This window comes from Sorex fumeus, unplaced genomic scaffold (genome assembly GCF_029834395.1).
Source record: "Sorex fumeus unplaced genomic scaffold, SorFum_2.1 ptg000002l, whole genome shotgun sequence".
NCBI lineage: Eukaryota > Metazoa > Chordata > Mammalia > Eulipotyphla > Soricidae > Sorex > Sorex fumeus.
Window position 1 is genome coordinate 41830300 of NW_026606059.1, and position 24609 is coordinate 41854908.

Genomic DNA, 24609 nt, shown 5'->3' on the forward strand with positions numbered 1-24609 from the left:
CTTAATATAAGCTTCCTTTAGAAGTAATCTTTTGTACATCTGTCTGCAGCAACCCTGCCAGAGAGGAGCAAAATTAGAAATTAAGAATCTGAACTTGGGTCTCCCTGGTATGGAGATAAAAATAGTCCTGTCTTCTGTGCTCTGAATTTTGCAGGAAGAATTTCTTAGTTCCCAGTGACTAGAAACAATGGGAATTCTTTAAAGCTTAAAGCTATAGGAAATACCCACCAACTAAGGAAGCTGTAGTTTTCTAGAAAAGTGGGTTTTATGATATCACTTAAATCCAATGTACAAAAAGCTGGTATGAAATTTAACTTTATCCTTCCCCATCCTGAAACAGAGTTAAAAAAAGAAATCTAATTTTTTTTTAGTGGAACACCATGAGATACAGTTGTAGATTTACAATGTTTTGTGTTTGTGTTTCGATTATACAATGACCAAGTACCCATCCCTCCACCAGTGCCCATTTTCCACCACCATGGATCCCGGTATCCCTCCTAGACCCATCCCCCATCCCACCTGCCTCTGGGGCAGGGCATTCCCTTTTGTACTCTCTCTCCTTTTGGGTGCTGTGGTCTGCAAAAGAGGCATTGAGTGGCAATCATATTCAGTCCATAGTCTACTTTAAACACGTATCTCCCCTCCTGGGAGGATCCTCCAAACACCCTTTATTTGGTGCTCCCTTCTCTATCTGAGCTGCCTTTTCCCCTAGAGGGCCGGTTGGCCTCTAAGCCATGGAGTAATCCTCCTGGTACTGATCATGGCTATTCTTGGGTATTAATCTCCTATTTTGTTACTTTATGTCCCCCAGATGAATGCAATCTTTTTATGTCTCTCCCTCTCTTTCTGACTCATTTCACTTAGCATGATACTTTCCATGTGGTACCACATGTATGTAAAATTCATGACTTCATCTTTTCTAACAGCTACATAGTACTCCATTGTGTAGATGTACCAAAGTTTCTTTAACCAGTCATCTGTTCTCGGGCACTCAGGTTTTTTCCAGATGTTGGTTATTGTAAAGAGTGCTGCAATGAACAAACAAGTGCAGATGTCACTTCGAACATACATCTTTGCCTCTCTGGGATATATTCCCAGGAGTGCTATTGCTGGGTCAAATGGGAGTCAATTTCTAATTTCTTGAGAATGGTCCATACTGTTTTCCAAAAGGGCTGAACCAGTCGGTATTCCCACCAGCAGTGAAGGAGTGCCCCTTTCTCACCACATCCACGCCAGTACGGTTGCTTTTGTTCTTTTGGATGTGGGCCAGTCTCTGAGGTGTGAGATGGTATATCATTGTGGTTTTGATCTGCATCTCCCTGATAATTAATGATGCAGAGCATTTTCTCATGTGCTTTTTTGCCATTCAGATTTCTTCTTTGAGAAAGTTTCTGTTCATTTCATTGCCCCATTTTTTATGGGGTTGGTTGTTCTCTTCTTGTGGAGTTCAACCAGTACTTTATATATCCTTGATATCAACCCCTTGTCAGGTGTGTATTCAGCTAATATCCTTTCCCATTCTGTAGACTATCTTTGTATTTTGGTCACTGTTTCTTTGGAGGTGCAGAAGCTTCTTAGTTTAAGATAGTCCCATTTATCTATCTCTGTTTTCACTTGCTCGGCCAGTGGTGTGACATCTTTGAAGATACCATTAGCTTCAACGTCATGGAGGGTTTTGCCAACTTTGTCTTCAGTGTACCTTATGGTTTCTAGTCTGATGTTGAGGTCTTTAATCCATTTTGATCTCACTTTTGTACATGGTGTTAGGCAGAGTTCTGAGCCCATTTTTTTTGCATGTAGCCGTCCAGTGATGCCAGCACCATTTGTTAAAGAGGCTTTCCTTATTCCACTTCACATTTCTTGCACCTTTATCAAAGATTAGATGATCATATGATTGAGGGGAGATGTCAGTGTATTCAACCCTGTTCCATTGTTTTACAACTCTGCATTTGTTCCAGTACTATGCTGTTTTAATCATTACTGATTTGTAGTAGAGTTTGAAGCTAGGGAGATTGATTCCTCTCTTTTTGTTTTTCCCTAGAATTGCTTTAGTTATTTGTGGGGACTTATTGTTCTATATGAATTTCAGGAGTGTTTGCTCCATTTCTTTGAAGAATGTCATGGGTATCCTTATAGGGATTGCATTGAATTTGTACAATGCTTTGGGAAGTATTGCCATTTTGACAATGTTAAGTCTCCTGACCCATGAGTAGGCGATATCTTTCCATTTCCTCATGTCCTCTTTTATTTCCTGAAGTAGTGTTTTGTAGTTTTCTTTGTATAGGTCCTTTACTTCCTTAGTTAAGCTGATTCCTAGGTACTTGATTTTCTGGAGAACAATTGTGAACGAGTTTGTTTTTTTCATGTCATTTTCTTCTCTCTCACTGTTTGCGTATAGAAAAGCCATGGGCTTTTGTGTATTGACGAAATCTAATTTTTAACCTTCAAATAAATCTAACAGAATTTCTCTTAAGATATTAATATCCATCTGAATTATTAATCAATTTCAAACTTAAATAAAAAGATATTCTCATTACTAATTTTCAGTCTATATCCTGAAATGTATCATGAACCTCTCTATTCTCACAATCTATAATTATTTGGAATTGCCCCTTTCATCCTTGTTCTAGTTAAACAAGATTTTCTTCAGCTCTGAAATCAAACCCAATCAGAATAGTGATTATATTATCCTTGAATTTTGGCTTTATTCTTAGTGGCTATATTAAAAAAGCAATTTGAGTTTATTATGTTGTGATTTCATTGAAAATGATCACTGACATTATTACTACTACTTGCCAGTTACTCTTTTTCAAGGTATTTCCAACTAATTTCACTGAATCCTCATAACCCACATTGAAAGAATTAATATCAGTCTTTTTAGCATATGAGGGAAAAGAGGTACCAGGAGCTTAAAAATTTCTCCATGTCACAGAGTTTATCGGAGTTGCCCTGGTGGCAAGGTGGGAGATGAATCTTGGAAAATAGAACTTTTTGTGTCTCTGAACCATTTATCCATATTCCTCTTGCTTTTTCCTGAAATCTTTCATCTCATTCATAGTCTATAAAATATTTATGTCAGTCTATTTAATAGACAAAAGTAAGTGTAATTATAATTTTATGATATATCAATGGACAAAAATCACAGAGGTAATTAGTAAAAAGAGGTTACAAAAAATTCAAGGACGATGAATCAATATTATGAATCTTTCTAAATTTATTATTTTATAATTTAGGTAACTGAAGTTAAAGTTTATTGGGTCAAAGTACAGTTTTCTACAACTACTCACTACCAAGGTGCTCAGAAGTGTTCCTGTGTCAACTCTAGTCTTATCTTTTTTGCCCACTATCTCCTTCTACCACTGATTTATACATTTGAATTTGTATTACAAGTCCAAGTCGTTGCCAGGGAATAGAAAGTATCAATTGATGTCATTGTTCTTTTGATAGCTTATAATGTGGACAGGATCTGAATAGGTACTAAACAGATGAGCATTTACCCAAGTAGCATTGCCATGATAGTATTAGATATGAAAATACCAAGATCTTATTAGACTTTTGCATAGGTAAGCGTTCCGGAACTTATAATACTTTTCCATAGGTAAGCGAGGTAATATTAATTTCACATAAGAACACATAGAGGCTCAAGGGGAGACAGGGATTCAGGAAGCTGAATCTTGACTGTGCCCCTGTAAGAGAAGAGGCAGGATTCACACCATGATAAATTCAGCCTTTGTTCTTGGCAAGAGGACAATTCTGCTGATGATCCTCCCGTCGAGGCTATTGTGTCAAGGTCTCTCAGTGTGTTATTGGCACCGAGGTGCATATTTTTGGAAATGCATTGGATGTTGTCATGTTTGGCTTCCAAGATCATATGCCAGTTTTGTCACTTTTATTACAAAAAAAAGCCCCACCTAAAATTTTCAGGAATATGAACTACTTCTTTACTATGATAACTCATATGGTGCCTGGTAACATCCCCCATGTGACCAAATTAATAACAGCACCCTCACTTCCCAACCTTTAATCCTACTTTAATTTCCTTCTTTTCAGTTTTACTCGTCCAAGAAGAGGCTCCTGGCTTGGTAAAGGTGGCTCAGACTTGGGACCAGAACAATCTAGCCTTTCTTTGGAGAATCTGGTCTTTGGAGCTGGATACTGCAAGCCAACATCTTCAGAGGTAATCTCTGCATGAGAAAAGGGCACCAAGATATAAAGATTTTCCTTGTAGGGTATATGTGTGCTGAGAATTTTTTTCCTCAAATACTTCATTTAGAGATTCTTTAACATGTGTGTCCCTTATCTAGTTATCCAATTTTTTCTATCTGCCTCTAATGTGATTAAGCAGGCCCTTAGATACATAGAATACAGTTCCTTTAAGATTTAGTTTGATGAGAAATATGATTCACTGAAGGTCCTGGAGGATGTTGAGAGACTTGTTTGTTCAGCACGGTATCCTTTAAAACATACTATAGTTAGGGTGGCTTCAAAACCTCTCTCTCTTTCACTCTCTCTCCTCTTTCAATAAATGAATGTAAATTTCTCATGGGGAAGTATGTAATTTCAGTACTATGATTGGTGGAAAGTGCCCAATCTAGTACCTGATACTCAATAAACACTCGATGAGAATGCATGCTTTTTGCCCTTCCTTTAGTTATCTTCTCCAGTAACATGAAACATCAATCTTGTGCTATGTCTAGAGTTTTATTCAACATGAAATTACTCAGTTCATATATAGAGAGATCCAATCTATTATTTGCTTTTATTAGGTACTAACTAAGAAATTGTTAGCATTTGCGGCCACACGGCATCTTATTATCTCGTTTTTACTTTGGAGAACCCGGCAGGCTACCAAAAGTATCCTGCTCGCATGGCAGAGTCTGGCAAACTTCCTGTGTCATACTCAATATGCCAAATACCAGTAACAATGATAGGTCTCATTCTCCTAGCCCTGAAAGAGCATTGAATATGGCTCTTTTAAAAATCTCAGGGTTAGGAAGAAGGAGACGTTACTGGTGCCTGCTCAAGGCAATCGACGAACAACAGGATGATCGTGATTGTGAACTAAGAAATAACAAATTCATGTTATTCTGGGTTTATCAGATAAATTGACAAAGAAGTTTTGATTGATTGAATGATTTTATATAGATTATTACAGATATAGATGACATGTGTATATATGTATTATTTTATATATTTATACTTATAATTGATCTCGAACATCATGAATTTTACATTAATTACATTCAGCTCTTTTTAGCTCTTTTTCTCCCCTCCTCTTCCAGAGCCTACTCAACATGAAGATAACAACCGTGATGCTCTGCTACTGTATTTTGTTAAACATTTATTTTTTTACTTAGCTTACTTTATTTTAGAATATAGCACAATACCAATACCAGAAAGAATACATATTAACTCTATATGTTGTTGGCAGGTCTTCTAGTCAACAGAAGGCATGGCATAATTAGGAACTAATTACTAATTAGTTAGGGTAATTAACTTGAATTTTGTACATCAAAGTGTGCTGTAGTTTTCAACTTCTCTCAGGAACATCATTAACTCTTATGTAGTTTAAGGATTGGAGATTATATACATGTTAGATAAATAGACATAGATATTAATTATAAGGATTCAGCTCATGTAAGTCTGGAAACCAATGAGTCTGACAGTCTGTAATCTGCAAGTTGGAAACCTAGGAGGGAGAGTTATATAAATTCGAGCCTGAGTCTGAATTTTAAGACAGGAAGAAACTTATATCCCAGTTTTAAGACAAGTCCAGAGGGAAAATTTTCTCCTATTTAGTTTTGTTCTTTCCAGGACCTCAATGTAGTGTAAGATGCTTACCCAAGTGAGAAGAGCAGTTTGCTCTGTCCAGTGTCTTAATTTAAAGGTTAATCTCACCCAGACTCACTGTCATAGACACACCATAGTACTGTTTGACTAATAATCTGGGCACTTTGTGTTAATTTGACACTGATATTAACCATTACAGACCTGGCAGTATAAGTGGGAAAGGTTGTCTGTACTCAAGTAGTCTCCAAAGGAGGATCTTGCATCTTCTAGTGAGCTTTATCCCCACCAAAATGGTCCACAGAGTCATTATCTGCAGTGGACTAGTGTTTCTATGACTTCTACTTTCCATGCTCTGAGCTCCAGTCAGGAATATGTCCTCCAGTACTGCCTATGTTTGGCCTCTATCAGGTCTCAGTTGCTGTGTTATGTATTTTGTGGGAGTTGCTAATAATTGCTGCTGATACCCCCAAAAATATTAGGGAAGAAAAGGACATGATACCTGAATGTATGGCAGGGGCTTGTACCAAAAAATTAAACAGAATTTAGTGTAACTTAAAATTAATTGAGAGATGTGTTCCAGTGACTTTTCAATGAAGAGATAGAACAACTGCAGAGTCTTCAGGTTTTTAGAGACAAGACAGTCCCTGACTGTACCAAGTTACTAAAAGCAGAAAGATAGTCAAACAAAGCTGATGGGTGATTTTTTTATTACCTTGTGCCCATGAATGGCTTTGGGACTTTGACATGGGAGTGGGAATGGATAGAAATCAAGACCTACTGGGGCCAGAGAGATATCAAGGATTTAAGTCTTGCATATGGCCATCTGTGTCTCAGTTAAAACCACACATATGATCACTGAGCACTGCGAAGAACGATAACTAAATTCAGAAAGAGGAGAAATCCCTGTGCACAACAAGGTGTGGCTCCAAATTCCCTCCCAAATAAATAAATAGAAGTTACAGACTTGAGCTCCCTCTGTAAAGGAAAAACAAACATGGACTCCTCGTCAACAGATAATGCCCTGTACATTCCCTACATTACTCTGACACTTTTGCTGTGCGACCATTCCTTGGCAGTCTCCCTGTAGGCCCACTGAAACCTTTGTTATGACCATATCATAGATTTGTTTCATTTCTCCCCATCAACCATACCTTGTTTGCTGGACTCAGAAGACTTCTCAGTAGATTCCTGATTTGAAACTATCCTGCTTAGATCAGGTTTTCCAAGTAATGTGGCATGGGCGTTAGAGAATATAAGAGATTACAGGTTAATTAAAACTGTTTCAACTTTTATCCCTTTGTTGGTGCCACAAGAGCACATTTGCTTGATTATGGTATGATGTTTTTTTCTGAAGGAGCTCTAAAGTATGTGTGGCTCCTGATGCATTCTACAAGTTTTCATTAATAGGCCACCACATCTGTGAAGCTGTTTCTGAGTTCTTAAGAAGATATTCTTGTTCTTATATGCTTTATCTGCTGTCAAGTGTCAGCTCAGCATCTCTATTTTTCCTCCATTGGTCTCTAATAGGTAATAGATGGGGGATCTCATTGACTGTACACTGCCATGCCAAGAAGCCTGCCTGGTTCACATAATACATGCTCAAGAAACGTATGCTGAGTTAGTGATATCTATCTATCTATCTATCTATCTATCTGTCTATCTATCTATCTACACACACATACATACACACATATATAATGTACACACATAACACAGATATATATATATATATATATATAGTGTGTGTGTGTGTGTGTGTGTGTGTATGTGTGTGCAACTATGACTGGCACAGAGAACCATCGGTGGTAGAAGTAGATTACTGGCAATTCCATTGATATGCAAGTTTCATGCACTGTATTGCTAGGAATGTCTTAAAATCCCTAGATCTGAGCCTGAGTTAATGTTGGTAAGGACATTTTAGATCAGCTAAGCCCCCTGATTCTATGATGTTTAAGGAAGAATGATCCAACCAAGTCTTCACCTCTGAGACTGTTGTGAAGCAGAACAGAGAAAATTTTGGTTTCAAATACCTGCTGTAATATGTACTATGTGACTTGAGAGAACTTATTCACGTGTGTGAAAATGAAAGTTTCTCAAATATAAAATGTGAAAATGTCTATTTTTAGGGGAGCATTTTAGAAGTTAATACGTTTTTTAAAGTACAGAAATAGAATCATAGCAAGGAGATGATATAGTTTTATTTTTTCTTTTCTTGGCAACTTTGGGGATGAGTATCAAAGAAAACATCCCTGTCATTTATCAGAGTCAGATAAGTTGACTTATTTGTCAGTGCTTAGAATTGGACTTGCTCACAGATCTCAGCTCAATGGGTTATTTTGTGGGACCTGATTCTTTTTCTGTGCATTTTTCACTTGGACCCCATCCAATTATGCAGGCTTAGTGCTACTCAGCCACCCTGTGCCTCTCACCAGGCAAGGACTGCCAAGCAAAGGATAAAATCCATTCCCTCACCCACCCTGTGTCTTCTCACCAGGAAAGAGCTGCCAAGCAAAGGATAAAATCTATTCCTTCTGCTTTTCTTGAGAATTGTGCATCCAACTCTCCCTCTCAATCCCCAGAATCCCAGTGCATTAGTAAATAATAGCAGAATCCACACAAATTGTAGCATCAATTGGATGGATATTTCCTTCAAAATAAGCCTTTTCATACAGAGACATTTGGAAAAAAACAGTTTAATAGAAAAATTAACTGATGGTCATAACAAATTGTAACAGTTGATCTTGCAACTCATCGTGCTATCCTGTAAACCAGGCTCTTTGCCCTGTAGCACATTATTGCCGCTAGCTGAAGACCTAAATTTGGAGGGGTAGTTCATATTTTTTGTTGTTGTTGTTGATTTACAATTTTGTGTAATTTTAGGAAATTTTTTTTTTATAATTTATTTCTTTATTGAATCACTGTGGGAAAAGTTACAGAGCTTTCGGGTTTAGGTCTCAGTCATGTAAATATCAAACACATTTCCCTTTACCAATACTTATTTTTAACCGCGAACCCCAATAGAACCCCACCTCCCACCCCTCCCAATTCCTGTGAGGCAGTTGAGTTCTAGTTAATACTCTATCTACTTTGACTAGATACATTGTTTCGATAGAAGATGCACAATTATTGTTTAGGGTTTATGACCCCAACCCCCAATCAGACATGCTGAAACAGCGTTGTGATATGATTTGCTTTCTACAACTTGGTTTAAGAATAAAATGATGTCGCACGGCCGCTATTGTGGCCGCACTGTTTTGGATTTCTGCTATTTTACTTATTAACCCTGGAAGAATTTCTATTAAAAGTTAGATAGTTAAGAGATTGGTTTCTGTGCTCTGGAGTCGTGGCCATGCCGGAGAGCCGCTCGTGGGGGGCAGCTGGCGACCTCGGTTGGGCGTGAAGGACGGCCCATTACGCCCCCCTTCCCATGAGGTCCCTGCCGCCCCCACCCCCCCTCCCCCCGTGGCTCAAACCTGCTGTCCACAAGGCTCCCGTGCGGCTGCCATCTTTCTTTCCAGAGAGGAGCGGGCAGGTGGGTCAACACCCTTTCCCCTCCAGGCAGGCATGCTGGTGCGGTTTAACACATAGTCCATTTGCTTTTCTGCTCCAAGCGGGTGGCTCTCTGTGCTAAGTCCTTGTGCCTCCAGGGCCGTGGCCGTGCCGGAGAGCCGCTCGTGGGGGGCAGCTGGTGACCTCGGTCAGGCGTGAAGGACGGCCCATTACGCGGGAGTTCATATTTTTGAGCTCTCTCTTCACAAGCCAGCAGCTCTGCCCTGTGAGAATTATTCCCATATACACTCCCTGACCTTATACTAGTGGCTGCTCTGTAAAAGAGGATACTAAAGTCTGTCTCACAGGGTAATGCAGATTAGAGGAAATAGTCATATAAAAAAGCCTTGATTTTAGAGCCTGGCATGAAAGTCCTCAATAAAATCCACTGCTGGAATTAGTTTTCTTTTAGTATATCCACATGATTAAACTGAATGTTATTCAACGAGCATGTGTTTATTCTCGTGAATAATACAGAGAATGAACTGAGTGAATGGTCTTAGTTGTTTTTAGTTTGCGCCTCATCACTCTCTTATGAGCCAGCCACTCACTCTCTCAGGATCTCAGTTTCCTAACACACAGAAAGATGATTGAACAATTTTTTGAAGTCTTCTGATTTCTTTTCATACTTTTTAACTTTTTTCATATTCCTGAAACTGGCTGGTGATATTGGAACACTGATTTATATTTATACTGTTAGTTCAGATACTCCAGGCAAGATATCTATATTTATATACACACATATGTGCACACACGCATGCACATGCACACATACTATGCACACACCCAGACATGCACACACACCTATTTATAGATGCTTATTATTAAAGAATCATGTCTTTGAAAAATACTCTGTTATGCAACCATTAACACTGGTGCACACTATATTAATTCCCAAAACTACAGTTTTATTTTTCCTAAGGTGATGAAACTGAGACAGAGGTTAAATTTTCTTAGCATTCGCACAGCTGGTATGAACTAAGATGATGTTTTAACACAGTTGGCCTTCAACCATCTTTCTTCCCCCATCATTACCCACTAGGTTAATGGTTACTCTTCCTGCCAGAGCAGGGCACATTGTTTCTGATTTATTCCATTGTGCGCTTGGTCAAGGCATGACTCAGTGAGCCTTTAAAGGGAGTCAGAAATCATTCAAGGTGAGAAAATCTAAATACAAGAGGACAAAAGTCTTTATATGTTGGGTATTACTCCATTCAGTACTGTGTACCACCCAGTTTCTTTTCTCATCAATGGAGATAACATAGTTTACTCCATGAGAAATATGCTCTGTGGACTAGATATATCTGTTTGCAATGATTATGTTTTCAAATGAGATGAAATTCCTCTGTCCTCTCTTCGATTTTGAACATGATTTCTGAGATTGAGAACCATGTCCTTGAGATTATCTTTCAGGTTGCTGCTCCAGAGCTATTTCCTTCTCAGTCACATTTAGAGAATTGTAAAATATGTTCTTTGAAGGAAGTGTTGCTCATAAGACACTCTGCAGGGTACTTACATCCATACTGAGTCTCCAAGCATGAAGATTCATCCTTCCCAAACAGGAGTGTGTATCTGACATGTGTGTTGAGGGCATAGAAGCTGAGGAACAAGAATGACTTTCAGGTAGTAATGTTTTCTTTCCCAGATATGCACTTCATTTCCCCCCTTGACTCCATTCTTACTGGTTTTTATATAACCTTGCTTGCTGATCATTAAATTCCTTTTTATGGGATTGAGAATTATTTATGTAAGACAAAAGTATTTATTATTGATGTAAATAGATGTATCATATAATGCCTCTGGACAGTGGTGTTCAGATCTAAATGAACATAAATGGTCATTGGTTCATTCACAATCAAATGTGTAATAAAGAGTGATGGCATTATATCAGGCATGCCCAAGAGTTAGTTACATAACACTTTGGAAACAGCAGCTTCATTCCTACCTGTTTGATATATTTCAATAGACTTTGGTGCCAATTTGAGCTACAAACATATTGTAGGTGCGGCCGCCACCATAGGACCCAAGCTTCAGGGACCCGATCTCTCCCAATCCAGATAAGAGGCCTGGTGGCTGTGGTGTCAGGAGCCATGGCCATAAATATGGCCACAAATTATTCTTCCCTTCCATATCCCATAAGAACCATACGTTAGTCTCATGTGAAACTTTCACTAAGGCAATCTGATCACCAAAAACACATTATGCCAATAATTCATTAGCCCCACCTCAATTAATATTACACCAAAATCACAATAGTAACAGTGAGTGTGAAAATCCAAACCACACAGATCACAATGGTAAAGCAACACAAAAGTCCACCAGGCTTAGTTAGTGAAGAAACTAGACCAGAAGACCCAACCAGTAATAGTAAGATATATAACTGCTCTGACAAAGAATTCAGGAAAGCTACTGAAGATGCATAGGGAGCTAAAAGAAACAATGGAACACACTGCTAATAAAATACAAGAGGATTTGAGAGAGGAAATGAGAAAAATTAAACAAAATTACAAACAAAAATGAAAGATCTGGACAACCTGGTAGGCAACTTGAAAAACTCAGTGGAAGGCCTCAGCAGCAGAGTAACAGCTGCCTAGGATAGAATCAGCAAGCTCCAAGATGAAGTACAGAGAATCTCCAGACAACAGAATGAAATGAAAAAGAGCCTCCAAATAAACCAACAGATGACAAGAGAAAATCAGGATGAAGCCAAGAGGAATAGCATAAGAATCATTGGCATCTCAGAGGGACAGGAAGAAAACTCTGTTGAAGAAGAAACTGTCAAAGACATCATTTCTGGAATGTTCCCAGAGCTGAAGAGCACATGCAAGCAGATTCAGGAGGCATGAAGGGTACCAGCTAAAAGAAATCCAAATAAAAATACTCCAAGACACATCCTGATCAGAATGATTGAAACCATGGACAGAGATAAAATTTTGAAAGCAATAAGATCAAAGAAATTGCCTTAAGGAAGCATCCTTAAGGATTCACAGCCAACTTATCTGATGAAACCCTCAGGGCCCAAAGACAATGGTGGAATATAGTGAAAAAACCTCAGTGAAATAAGCCCCTCACCAAGAATACCTGACCCAGCTAGACTCCCATTGACATCAGAAGGAACAACACACAGCTTCACAGACAAATAACAATTCAGAAACTTCATAGACTCAAAACCATGGCTATAATAACAATTAAATGGCTTACTTTAAGACAAGACAAGACAAGCCCTTCAAATACACCAAACTTTGGTATAAAGATGGAACAAAACCCCATAACAATAATCTTTCTCAACATCAATGGGCTAAACACACCAAATAAAAGACACAGAGTGGCAGGATGGATTAGAAAATTGAACTCAACATTCTGCTGCCTGCTAGAAACACATCTGAACAGTCAGCAAAAAAATCCACAAACAAAAGTCAAAGGCAGGAAAACTGTACCTCATGGTGTTTCATAGCAAAAAGAAATTCAGTGACTCATCAAAAATATCATACACCATGACAAAGTAGGATTTATTCCGGGGATGCAAGGATGGTTTAACATTAGCAAGTCAATCAACATAATCCATCATATCAAAAAATATTAAAACCATATCATCAGATAATTAGATGCAGAGAAAGCATTTGACAAGATCCATTACCCATTTAGATGAAAACTGTCAGCAAAATAGAAATTGAAGGAACTTTCCTAAATATAGGCAAGGCCGTCTACCACAAGCTCCAGTCAAGAATTATTCTCAATGGGGAGAAACTTAAAACCTTCCCTCTAAGATCGGGGACAAGACAAGATTGTCCATTCTCAGCATTCCTATTCAATATAGTACTGGAATTTCTTTCCATAGCAGTTAGGTAAGAATAAGATATCAAGGGCATGCATACAGATAGGAAAGGAAAATGTCAAGCTATCACTATTCCCAGATGATATGATACTAAGAAAATCCAAAGACTCTACAAAAATCTCCTACAAACATAGATTTTCAGAGTAATGTGACAGGCTACAAAATCAACACCCAAAAGTTCATGATGTTCCTGTATACAAATAGTGAAAGAGAAGAAAGACATATTTAAAAAAAAATTCCTTTCTCAATAGTGCCTCAGAAAATCAAGTACCCCAGAATTTAGTTTAGCTAAAGAGGAGAAGGACCTATACAAAGAAAATTACAGAATGCTACTTCAAGAAATAAGAGAATACACTAGGAAATGGAGACACATTCCCTCCTCATGTATTTGGAGGATTAACATTATCAGAATAGTAATACTCCCCAAAACATTATACAGATTTAATGTGGTCCCTATAAGGATACCCATGGCATTCTTCAAAGAAATAGACAAACTTCTGAAATTCATATGGAACAATAAAATCCTAGGAATACCTAAAGCAATCCTTGGGAAAAAGAAGATGGGTGGCATAACCTTACCCAACTTCAAACCGTACTACAAAGCAGTAGTAATTAAAACTGCATGGTATTGGAATAGAAACAAACCCACAGACCAGTGGAATAGAGTTGAATACTCTGTCACAGACCCCCAAATATATGACCACTTAATCTTTGAGAAAGGAGCAATAAATGTGAAGTGGTACAAGGAAAGCCACTTTAACGAGTGGTGCTAGGAAAACTGGAGAGCTACCTGCGAATAAAAATGAACTCTTGCCTTTTTCTAACACCAACCACAAAAGTCAGATCAAGATGGTTTAAAGACCTCAATATCAGATATGGATTCATAAGATACATGGAGGAAAATGTATGCATAACCCTCCATGTTATTGAAGCTAGATGCATCTTTAAAGATGAAACACCACTGACCAAGCAGGTGGAAACAAGCATAAACAAATAAAACTACATTAAACTAAGAAGCTTCTGTACTTCAAAAGAAATAGTGAGCAGAATACAGACAGAGCCCACAGATGGGAAAAAATATTTAGCCAATACCCATCAGATAAGGGGTTATATCCAGGGGTATACGAGACATTAGCAGAGTTGTACAAGAAAAGAATCCTTCAGTCCCATCAAAAATGGAGAGAAGAAATGAACAGAATCTTCCTCAAAAAATAAAAATAAATGGCCAAAAGGAACATGAAAAAAATGCTCTACATCCCTAATCATCAGGGAGATGCAATTCAAAACAATGATGAGATAGCATCTCATATCACAGATGCTGGCAGACATCAAAAAGAACAAGAACAACCAGTGCTGGTGTGGATGTAGGGAGAAAGGAACTCTCTTTCATTGTTGATGAGAATACCAACTGGTCCAGCATTTTTGGAAAGCAATATAGGCATTGCTTTAAAAAACTAGAAATTGAGCTTCCATCTGACCCTGCAATACCACTTCTGGGAATATATCTCGAGGATGCAAAGAAGCACAGTATAAATGACATCTGTACCTGTATATTCAATGCATCACTGTTCACAATAGCCAGAATCTGGAAGCAGTCTGAGTGTCCAAGAACAGATGACTGGTTAAAGAAACTTTGGTACATCTACACAATGAAATATTATGCGGCCATTAGGAAAGATGAAATCATGAAAATTGCATATAAGGGGATGGTCATGGAGAGTACCATGCTAAGTGAAATAATTCAGAAAGAGAGGGACAGACATAAAATGACTGCACTCATTTGTGAAATATAAAATATGTAATATGAGACTCACACTAAACGACAGTAGAGATTAGGGCCAGGAAGATTTTGCCATGGTTGAAAGCCTGCCTTATTAGTTGGGGGAGAATGAAGCTGGGATAGAAAAGGGATCACTAAGTCAATGATGGTTGGAGGGATCGCTCGGGATGGGAGATGTGTGCTGAAAGTATATAAAGGACCAAACTTGATGGCCTGTCATTATCTGCATTGCAAACCATAATCCCCATAAGTAGAGAGAGAGGAAGATGGAAATTATCTGCTGTAGAGGCAGGAACAAGGGTGGGATGAAGGGGGTGCAGCAGAGAGTAATACTGGGGATATTGGTCGTGGAAAATGTGCACTAGTGGAGGTATGGGTATTTAATCATTTTATGACTAAAACTCGAATATGGAATATTGAATACACAACGGATAGCTTGCCAGGCTCTTCCGTGCAGGCGGAATACTCTCGGTAGCTTGCCAGTCTTTCCGAGAGGGATAGAGGCTTTTGGGGCGACCTCTAATCGCCCTCGTAGGTGTTATCATATTTGAACCCTATCAAATATGGTACGACAATTCCGGAAGATGGGTATTTAGTGACATATGATGTGTCACGCAGCTGCTTTGTGGCCCCGGAAAGCATCCTGGAGTGTGGCGGTGGCTGGGTAGTGGAGGTAGTGTCCTTAGTGTCTGCCAGTGGGGTATTTATCTGGTCCCAGTAGGGGTAGGGTGGGTCTTCTGTGCGCAATCCGATCCCTGGGTGATTGGTGGAAGCAGACAGGGCAGGGTAGGGTGGGGCTCCTGATTAGAATCCCTTTGTCACCTGTGGTTGGTAGGAGCAAGCAGAGAATCTCTGTCCCTGGGTCTACTGAGCCTGGAGTCCAAGGTCTCAGAGAGTTCCGCTTATCTTGTTCTGTGGGTCTTCAGTCGTGCGTGAGTCTCGGCCAGAGCTGCCACGCGGGTCCGGAAAGCGTCCTGGAGTGTGGCAGCGACTGGGTAGTGGAGGTATTTTTTGCAGTGCTGGAAGTAAAGTTCAGAATCTTACATAGAAGACAAATGTGCTGCTATTGAGCTACATCCCTGTTGAGTTTGTTGTTTTATATTTTAATATGTATGAGAGAGATTTATCTCATTTTGCCATCAGATGCAGTAGCCCAATAACCTGGGACAGTTTGAAGGTGGCTGGAGCAATAGCACAGTGGGTAGGGCGTTCGCCTTACAAGCGGCCAACATGGCCGACCCGAGTTCGATTCCTCCGTCCCTCTCGGAGAGCCCGGCAAGCTACCGAGAGTATTCGATATGCCAAACACAGTAACAACAAAGTCTCCAATGGAGACGTTACTGGGCCCACTCGAGCAAATCGACGATCAACGGGAGGGCCTTTACCTTTACCTTTAAGGGAATGTTTTAATATCTTTTAAAATTACAATTGAAATGGAATGTTATCTAACTTGGTTTTATTTATTAATAAATCACCTGAATTATATCCATATTTATAGCAATATTGTTCACGGTCACGGTCACGGTCCTTCTGTTATTCATCGACTTGCTCGAGTGGGCCCAGTAACATCTCCATCATGAGACTTGTTGTTACTGAGTTTGTCTTATTGAGTACGCCATGGGTAGCTTGCCAGGCTTTGCCGTATGGGTGAAATACTCTCGGTAGCTTGCCAATCTGAGAGGGGCAGAGGAATCAAACCCGGATTGGTCGGGCTGGCTGCGCACAAGGCAAACGCCCTACCGCTGTGCTATAGCTCCAACCCAGCAATATTGTTATACAATATAATTTTGACTGTATTTGCTGAATAAGTGTTTGGAGGCCTCAAATGTGAATTAGTCCTTACTTTTGTTTCCTGATCACAGACCTAAAAACATAGAATTCAGTAAACTCAGCAGCTCAGTTTTCAGTTGACTTTGATATGTTGTTCTCACTCATTTAATCAGCAGGATGCCTGCACAAGAAATGCTATGTGAACATTTGTGTGTGTTTGAAAGAACTGAATGAGAGGAACAATTTAGAATTTGTCAATAATTCCTCTAAAACCTACTACCTCTGAAAGGACCAGAAGTTACAAGGAAAAATCAATAGTTCTCTACATAACTAATAGTTACGTTAACTAATAGTTAATAGTTATGTAAATAAATACCTGGGGGCTCACAGTCACAGTCCTCCCATTGTTCATCGATTTGCTCAAGTGGGCCCAGTAATGTCTCCATCATGAGACTTGTCCTTACAAGGAAAAATCAATAGTTCTTTACATATCTAATAGTTATATTAACTAATAGTTAATAGTTATGTAAAGAAATACCTGGGGGTAAATCCATATTTTTATTATTTAGAGAATTAACATGGCAAACACTGTTGTGTTCTCCATTTTTCATTAGAATTCAATTGTCTCGATTTCATTTCCCTGATGGCTAGTGAGATAGAACACTTTTTCTGTATTATATCTCGGCCCCATTTTTTCAGATTTTTTTTCTCGCTTAGTTTTTTTTTTTCTTTGAAGAAGTTCTTGTTCATCTCTTATCCCCATTTTTATAGGGTTTGATGTTTTATTCTTATAGAGTTCTACCAGTGCATTATATAACTTGAATTATGAAATCTTTGTTGGATAACTGGTGGGCCAAAAATGTCTCCCTGTCTGTGGGCTGTCTTTGTATCCTGGTCATTGTTTTCTTTGAGATACAGAAGCTTCTTAGTTTAATGTTTAATCTTAAGTAATATTTTAATGTTATTCCTATCTGTTTATCTTTGCTTCTACTTGCTTAGTCAGTGGGACTTCATCTTTTAAGATGTCTCTATTTTCAATGTCATAGAGTTCAGCCTAAATTTCTCTCTATGAAATTATATTAATGCAGGTCTGATATCTAGATTTGGCATTTTGATTTGGCTTTTGTACATAGCATTAGAAAGAAATCTGAGTTCATTTTATTCTATTTTTTTGACATGTGGCTGACCAGTTTTCATAGCACAACCTGTTGAAGGGGCCTTCTTTGTACCACTTGACATTTTTGTTGGCAAATGAGAAGACCTCATTCCCAAAAGACTGACACTAATCAAAAAGAACAACTAATGTTGATGAGGATGTGGGAAAAATGAACTCTCATTCACTGCTGGTGGGATGTTTACTGGTACAGCAATTTAGGAAGACAATATGGACATGACATTCCTCAAATAACTAGATATTGAGTGTACATATTACCTGGCAATTCCACTGCTGGTAATATACCCCAAGGGCCAAAAATCACAATGTAGAAAAGACAACTGCACTCCTTTGATTGCAGCTCTATGTACAACACCTGCAATTAAAAACAACCCAAATGTCCACAAACAGATGATTAGATAAAGAAATTATGGTATGTCTACACAATGAAATACTACTCAGCCATAGGAACAGATAAAGTCATGCAATTTGCTGCAACTGGGATGGATCTGGAGAGTGTCATGTTGAGAGAAATCGGTCAGAGGGAGAGGAACAGACTCAGCTTGATCTCTCTCATAAAGAAGCTTCTTAGGGGTGTATCAACTGTCCAATGGCAATAGAAATAAAGAACAGGAGAACTGATCTTTAGTAGGAAGCTTGGCACTTGGACTGGAGGAGCAGAGATAAATTAGAGAAGAGAATTCTAGGAAGGACAATGGGTGACCAGAAAAGTGCCTGCCCCAAGAGGCAGGCTGCTAGGCAAAAGGGAAACTGAAGACTTTGGTGGATAGTAAAGTGGCAATTGGTGAAGGGATTGGTGTTGGAACAATAGACACCTAAAACAATCAAAATATCTGTAACTTTGCAATCCATAATGATTCAGTAAATCATTAAAAATATACATTGCACTGTAGCACTGTCCTCTCATTGTTCATCTATTTGCTCAAGCAAGCCCAGTAACGTCTCCATTGTGAGACGTTGTTACTGTATTTGGCATATTGAATATGTCACAGGTAGCTTACCAGACTCTGCCATGCAGGCAAGATACTCTCGGTAGCTTGTCAGGCTCTCCAACAGGGGCAGAGGAATTGAACCCAGATCGGCGGGGCTGGCACCGTGCAAGGCAAAGCCCTACTGCTGTGCTATCGCTCCAGCCAATAAAAGTCTCTTAGCATGGGAATCATAGCATAAATATTTTTAATATAACATCAAAGCAATGATTTCAGAACAAAATTTGATTGAGTTTCAGGATTTTAAGTTGTATAAATTTACCTCTGGGTGGAGCAGTCAGTACATTTTTTTTTAAATGAGTCACTGTGAGGTATGGTTACAGACTTACAAACTTTCGTGCTTACATTTCAGTACATTTTTTTTAAAAGCTCAGACATCAGTCTCATTTCTGATTGGTCCAGCATGGTGATCAAAAGCTAATATCCCACTCAAAATTGTAAAATAAGGTATATGTATTTAGGGACTGAAGCAATAGCACAGAAAGTAGGGCATTTGCCTTGCACGCGGCCGACCTGGGTTTGATTCCAGTATCCCATATGGTCCCCTGAGCTCCGCCAGGGGTAATTTCTGACTACAGAGCCAGGAGGAACCCCTGTGCATCACCGAGCGTGACCCAAAAAAGCAAAAAAAAAAGATATGTGTATTTAGGGGGGGCTGGAGTGATAGCACAGCAGGTAGGGCTTTTACCTTACAAGCGGCCAACCTGGCCTACCTTGTTTTTATTCCTCCACCCCTCTCAGAGAGCCCTTCAAGCTACGAGAGTATCTCGCCCACATGCAAAGCCTGACAAGCTACCCGTGACATATTCAATATGCCTAACACAGTAACATGAAGTATCACAATGGAGATGTTACTGGGCCTGCTCGAGCAAATTGATGAACAATGGGAGGATAGTGCTACAGTGCTAAATTTACCTCTTAGTAGCCTGCAAAGTTTATTTACCCTGCCTTTGGTGTTTGGAAAATCCTGTATTTTCCTCAGGATTTTGTCCTTGTGACCAGATGATGTTGTAGTATGGTGTCCCAGCAACCATCTAAGAAAATAGTTTACTGTGTGGTTAAAAAGATCATTCAAATATTTATATGTTATAGGAGGAGAAAAATCAGTAATATATAACATTTCTAATGTAAATAACCATGTAATGTGCTAAAGTTTGGCCAAAGTTGCTCTGTGGTACATACATTTTACATATACACACCCTTATCTCTCTCCTGTCTCTTATTCTATAATTAGGGTGATGATGACACTGCAAATTACATTTACCTTCTTCTTTTTGGGTGGGTAATGGTCATGGGCCATACTTGGCTGTGCTTAGGAAATAATTCTGGTCCTGGAAGTGCTTGGGAGACCTTGGCAGATGCCAGGATCAAACTCAGTTTGCCCCTCAAAGCAAGAATGTTACCTGCTACACTACAGCTCTGGACTCTCATTTACTTTCAAACACAATTATATCAGCTAGATGTATTCTGGATTTGTTAGACTCTATCCTGGATATTTTTAATATACTTGATCATAGCTCCCTGAATAGATCCACATTACCGAGTTGTGGAAAATAGACCTCTAATAATGTCAGCAAATTTCCCGGTGTCTGACAGCTGGGCTCTGGCACAGCTGGGATAGAATCCCAGGTCCTAGTGTGTCCTACATGGCCTTCTTTGTACTTTGAATCACATTTTAACTGCTTATCGGCTTTTATCCTCTCAGTAAGTATGGGGCCAAGTTCACTACATTCAGTGCCTAGCACCCAGCCGTCAGCAGCAGGAAACTAATAAATTTTTTCTGTAACACTTAGCCAGCAACTCTGCCCTGTGGAAATTATTCCTAGACCCACTCCTGCCCTCCCTCACCTTGTACTAGTTGCTGCCTCACAGGGTTATGCAGATTAGAGGAATCAATTGTATAAAAGCCTTGGATTTTAGAGTCTGCTACGAGAGTCTTCAATAAAATTCACTGATGGAATTAGCTTTCTTTTAGTTTATCCACATAATTAAACTGAATGTTATCCAAGTAATTCCTTGTACCCTCAGTTAAGCAATGGTTATATTTAATATTTAAGTGTGAGATGAGTAAGGTAATAATGAATAAGTATTCCTCATATTTATTTTCATATGGTTTGCAATTTAAAGAGAAAAATTACTTAAAAAGTAATTTAATTGAGGTAAATATTATTAATAATTTAGAGACCGGCAAGCTACTGAGAGTATCTCGCCCTCACGACAAAGCCTGGCAAGCTACCTGTGACATATTCGATATGCCAAACACAGTAGCAAGTGTCACAATGGAGATGTTACTGGGCCAACTCAAGCAAATCAATGAACAACGGGAGGACAGTGCTACAGTACTAAAATTCTGCTGGAATATACAAGATGGGTATTAAGCATATTGAGTTCACTGAGATCAGGTATATCTAAGGAAAATAACTGACGATTATACACCTTATTCAGGAAAATATAGGACTCTTAGATTCATCTATTGCTTTGAAGTAGTATATATTTTTTTAAATTTTTTTTTATTAGTGAAACACCATGAGGTACAGTTGTAGATTTACAATTTTTTGTGCTTGGGTTTGATTATACAATGATCAGATACCCATCCCTCCACCAGTGCCCATATTCCACCACCATGGATAATATCCCCCCCACCCCCATACCCCCATTCCCCCCTTCCTCTGTGGCAGGGCAATTCCCTGTGTTCTCTCTCTCCTTTTGGGTGTTGTGGTCTGCAAAAGAGGCATTGAGTGGCAAACATGTTCAGTCCATAGTCCACTTTCGACATGCATCTCCCCTCCTGGGAGGGTCCTCCAAACACCCTTTATTTGGTGTTCCCTTCTCTGTCTGAGCTGCCCTTTCCTCTAGAATGCCCGACTGGCCACTAAGCTATGGAGTAATCCTCCTGGTGCTGATCTCAGCTATTCTTGGGTATTAATCTCATATTTTGTTACTTTATATCCCCCAGATGAATGCAATCTTCCTATGTCTATCCCTCTCTTTCTGACTCATTTCGCTTAGCATGATACTTTCCATGTTGAACCATGAAGTAGTATATCTTTTAAAGCTAGACATTGATAAAATCCTTTAAGTTGTTCAATCTGTTTTCTTTTGAGAGAATCTTTTGCCTGCAAACTTATATTTAATTCTATCATGTTTTTATATACCACCTGTTTTTATTATCCTTGTGATATAAATAAGCAAAATAAATTCTAGAGATATAAACATGATATAGGAACTAATATTTCAAAAGATAAGTTATTTAATATAAAATTCTAATAAGGCACAAAAGAGGGGCAGTTCTATACCTGATCACATTTAAAGACTAAAAGGACTTCCAGAATGAAGTCAAACTAATATGAGTCAAACTAAATAATGATCTATTGAAAAGGAAAGAGAAGAACTGAGGAAAGCAGTAGTGTAGGAAAAGGCCAAGATGAGAGAGTGCAGTGTATTTGGAGCCGCACAGTTTCATTATGCATATATATGAGACTGGGAAGATCACCAGTTGCCTGATTATTAGGAACCTTATAGCCAGTTAACTCTTATAAAGCACATGTGCATAAAAAAATCAAACATAAAAGTGTCATGCTATTAAGCATTTTTTTAACTTTAATGTAGAAAATTGATTTAACTTGAATGAGGCTGTGGTCGAAAGAAAGGCTGCGGCTCTGGTCCAAGGAAGAATAAAATAATTGTCTTGACAAAGTGGAGGTGAGATAAACAGAGAAGGAATCTGAATGGGTTCTATATCTGCAAATAAAGCACGATAGAGAACTTAGGTGTATGTGGTAGTTTTCTTCTAATGGCTTGCTATGAACAAATATTTTAATAAGGGAAATTTGGCAAACATGATTTACACTAAAATGTGAGTGGCTAAAGTGTTCAATTTGAGGGTAATTTAACCATCTGACTTTCAGAAATGAACGTTTTCATCAAAGAAGGAAATGTATAGTTTTTCTTTGTCCAACATATCCTTATCCAATTTCCCTCCCCCATTACTTTTTTATTGCAAAAAAACCCTCCTACTTATCCTTCAGAATCTAATTCAGCTATCACCTCTTCTGTGAAGCCCTCTTTGACCACCTCACATGCTCTGTCACTATTTTATCTGTCCTACATTTGTACTTTGGACATGCTTCACCATCTAAGATGAATATTATCATTTTTTAATGAGTCTCTTTGTTCCACTTGAAAGCCTTCCATGAGACATATTCATTTATTTCAATGTTCACAATTAAAGCAATTCAAGGACATTCTAGCTTCCTTTTCCAGGGTGAACTACTGTTGCCCTTTTGAAGAAATAAAGGACATTTTGCTAAATACCAAAGTTTAAGCAGGCAAGGGCTTAGGAACCCTGGAGCAAGTTGATAGACTTCTTTGTCAGTTAACTAAATTTGCTCTCTCTGTAGATGCCAGACATGTCAAATACAGATTTGTTTTAGGAAAATCAATTGGTACAAAGAAATACAGCCCTCATATATCATATGGAGAGAAAGAGAGAGAGAGAGAGAGAGAGAGAGAGAGAGAGAGAGAGATACAGACAGACAGAGAGACAGACTGACTGACTGACTGAGAGACAGAGGCAGAGACATAGGCAGAGACAGAGACAGAGAGAAATTGGTTTTCTGGGTTAGTTCAGGCTCTCTTCCTCCACATAATACCATCATGTTGGAATATTTACTTCCAGATTTGATCTTACCAGTCACAATTTCAAGAATCAGCAATGTGGTAATATTGCCAAGAAAATGAATATAGCAGGGGAGAAAATTCATACATTTTGGATCCTGGGAACTACTCTATTGAGTTTTTGCAATATTTGCTTATTTAACAAGTATTACTTGTAAATTGTGTAACTCACCTCTCTTGTATTTTGATCATGCTACTTACCTGGAATATAAATGGTTCCACCATGTGTTTTAAGCTCACGTGAGGAGAGATAAAGGAATCTTGGAAGTGGTTTCTCAAATGATTTGACCAGTGTGATGAAAGTATTATTCTTTGTTCAGCAAAAATATCTCTATATGTAGACAGATGCTCTTGGGAAACAAAACACAACTGCTTCGAGGCAAAGGTGGAAAACAGTTTAACAGTTTGTGCAACCTACTCATGGTTTTGATTTGTATGTTCTATGAGAAATCAACAAGCTCAGAAAAGAAATTGGTGTCTTCCACTCAGACATTAAACTAAACAGGCACAGGGGGCTGGAGAGATAGCACAGTGGGTAGGGCATTTGCCTTGCACGCGGACAACCAAGGTTTGAGTCCTAGCATCTTATATGTTCCGCCAAGTACCACCAGGAGTAATTCCTGAGTGCGTGCGCCAGGAGTAACACCAGAGCATCACTGGGTGTGACCCAAAAAACAAACAAACAAACAAACAAACAAATAACTAAACAGGCACAGTCTGCAGGAATTTAGAAACTAGCAGAGTTGGATAACCAATTTTAGTTTGAAGACAAACATCATTAAGATTATTAAAAATGGAGAGCTGGAGTAATAGTACAGCTATTAGGGTACTTACCTTGCATGGAGCTGACCTCAATCTCCAGCCCTCTGTTTGGTGATCTGAGCACTGCTAACTGTGAACCCTGACCACAGAGCCAAGAGTAAGCCCTAAGCAATGCTGGCTGTACCCCTACCACCCACCTCTAAATCAAATAAAAGCTTTCCCTTAAAAAGCTACTAAAATCAGATTTTAGAACCTAGTGAAATCTCAACTGAATAAAGTTATA

The 24609-nt window shown here is 38.8% G+C and overlaps 1 protein-coding gene across 1 annotated transcript in view; it reads left to right on the forward strand.

Annotated features, from left to right (window-relative positions):
• Positions 1 to 24609, forward strand: part of FAM135B (family with sequence similarity 135 member B) — a 350355-nt gene that overhangs the window by 248503 nt on the left and 77243 nt on the right. Inside the window, exon 7 of the mRNA XM_056134964.1 lies at positions 4051 to 4177. Coding sequence (XP_055990939.1) covers positions 4051 to 4177 — 127 coding nt within the window. The remainder of the gene's footprint in view (positions 1 to 4050; positions 4178 to 24609) is intronic.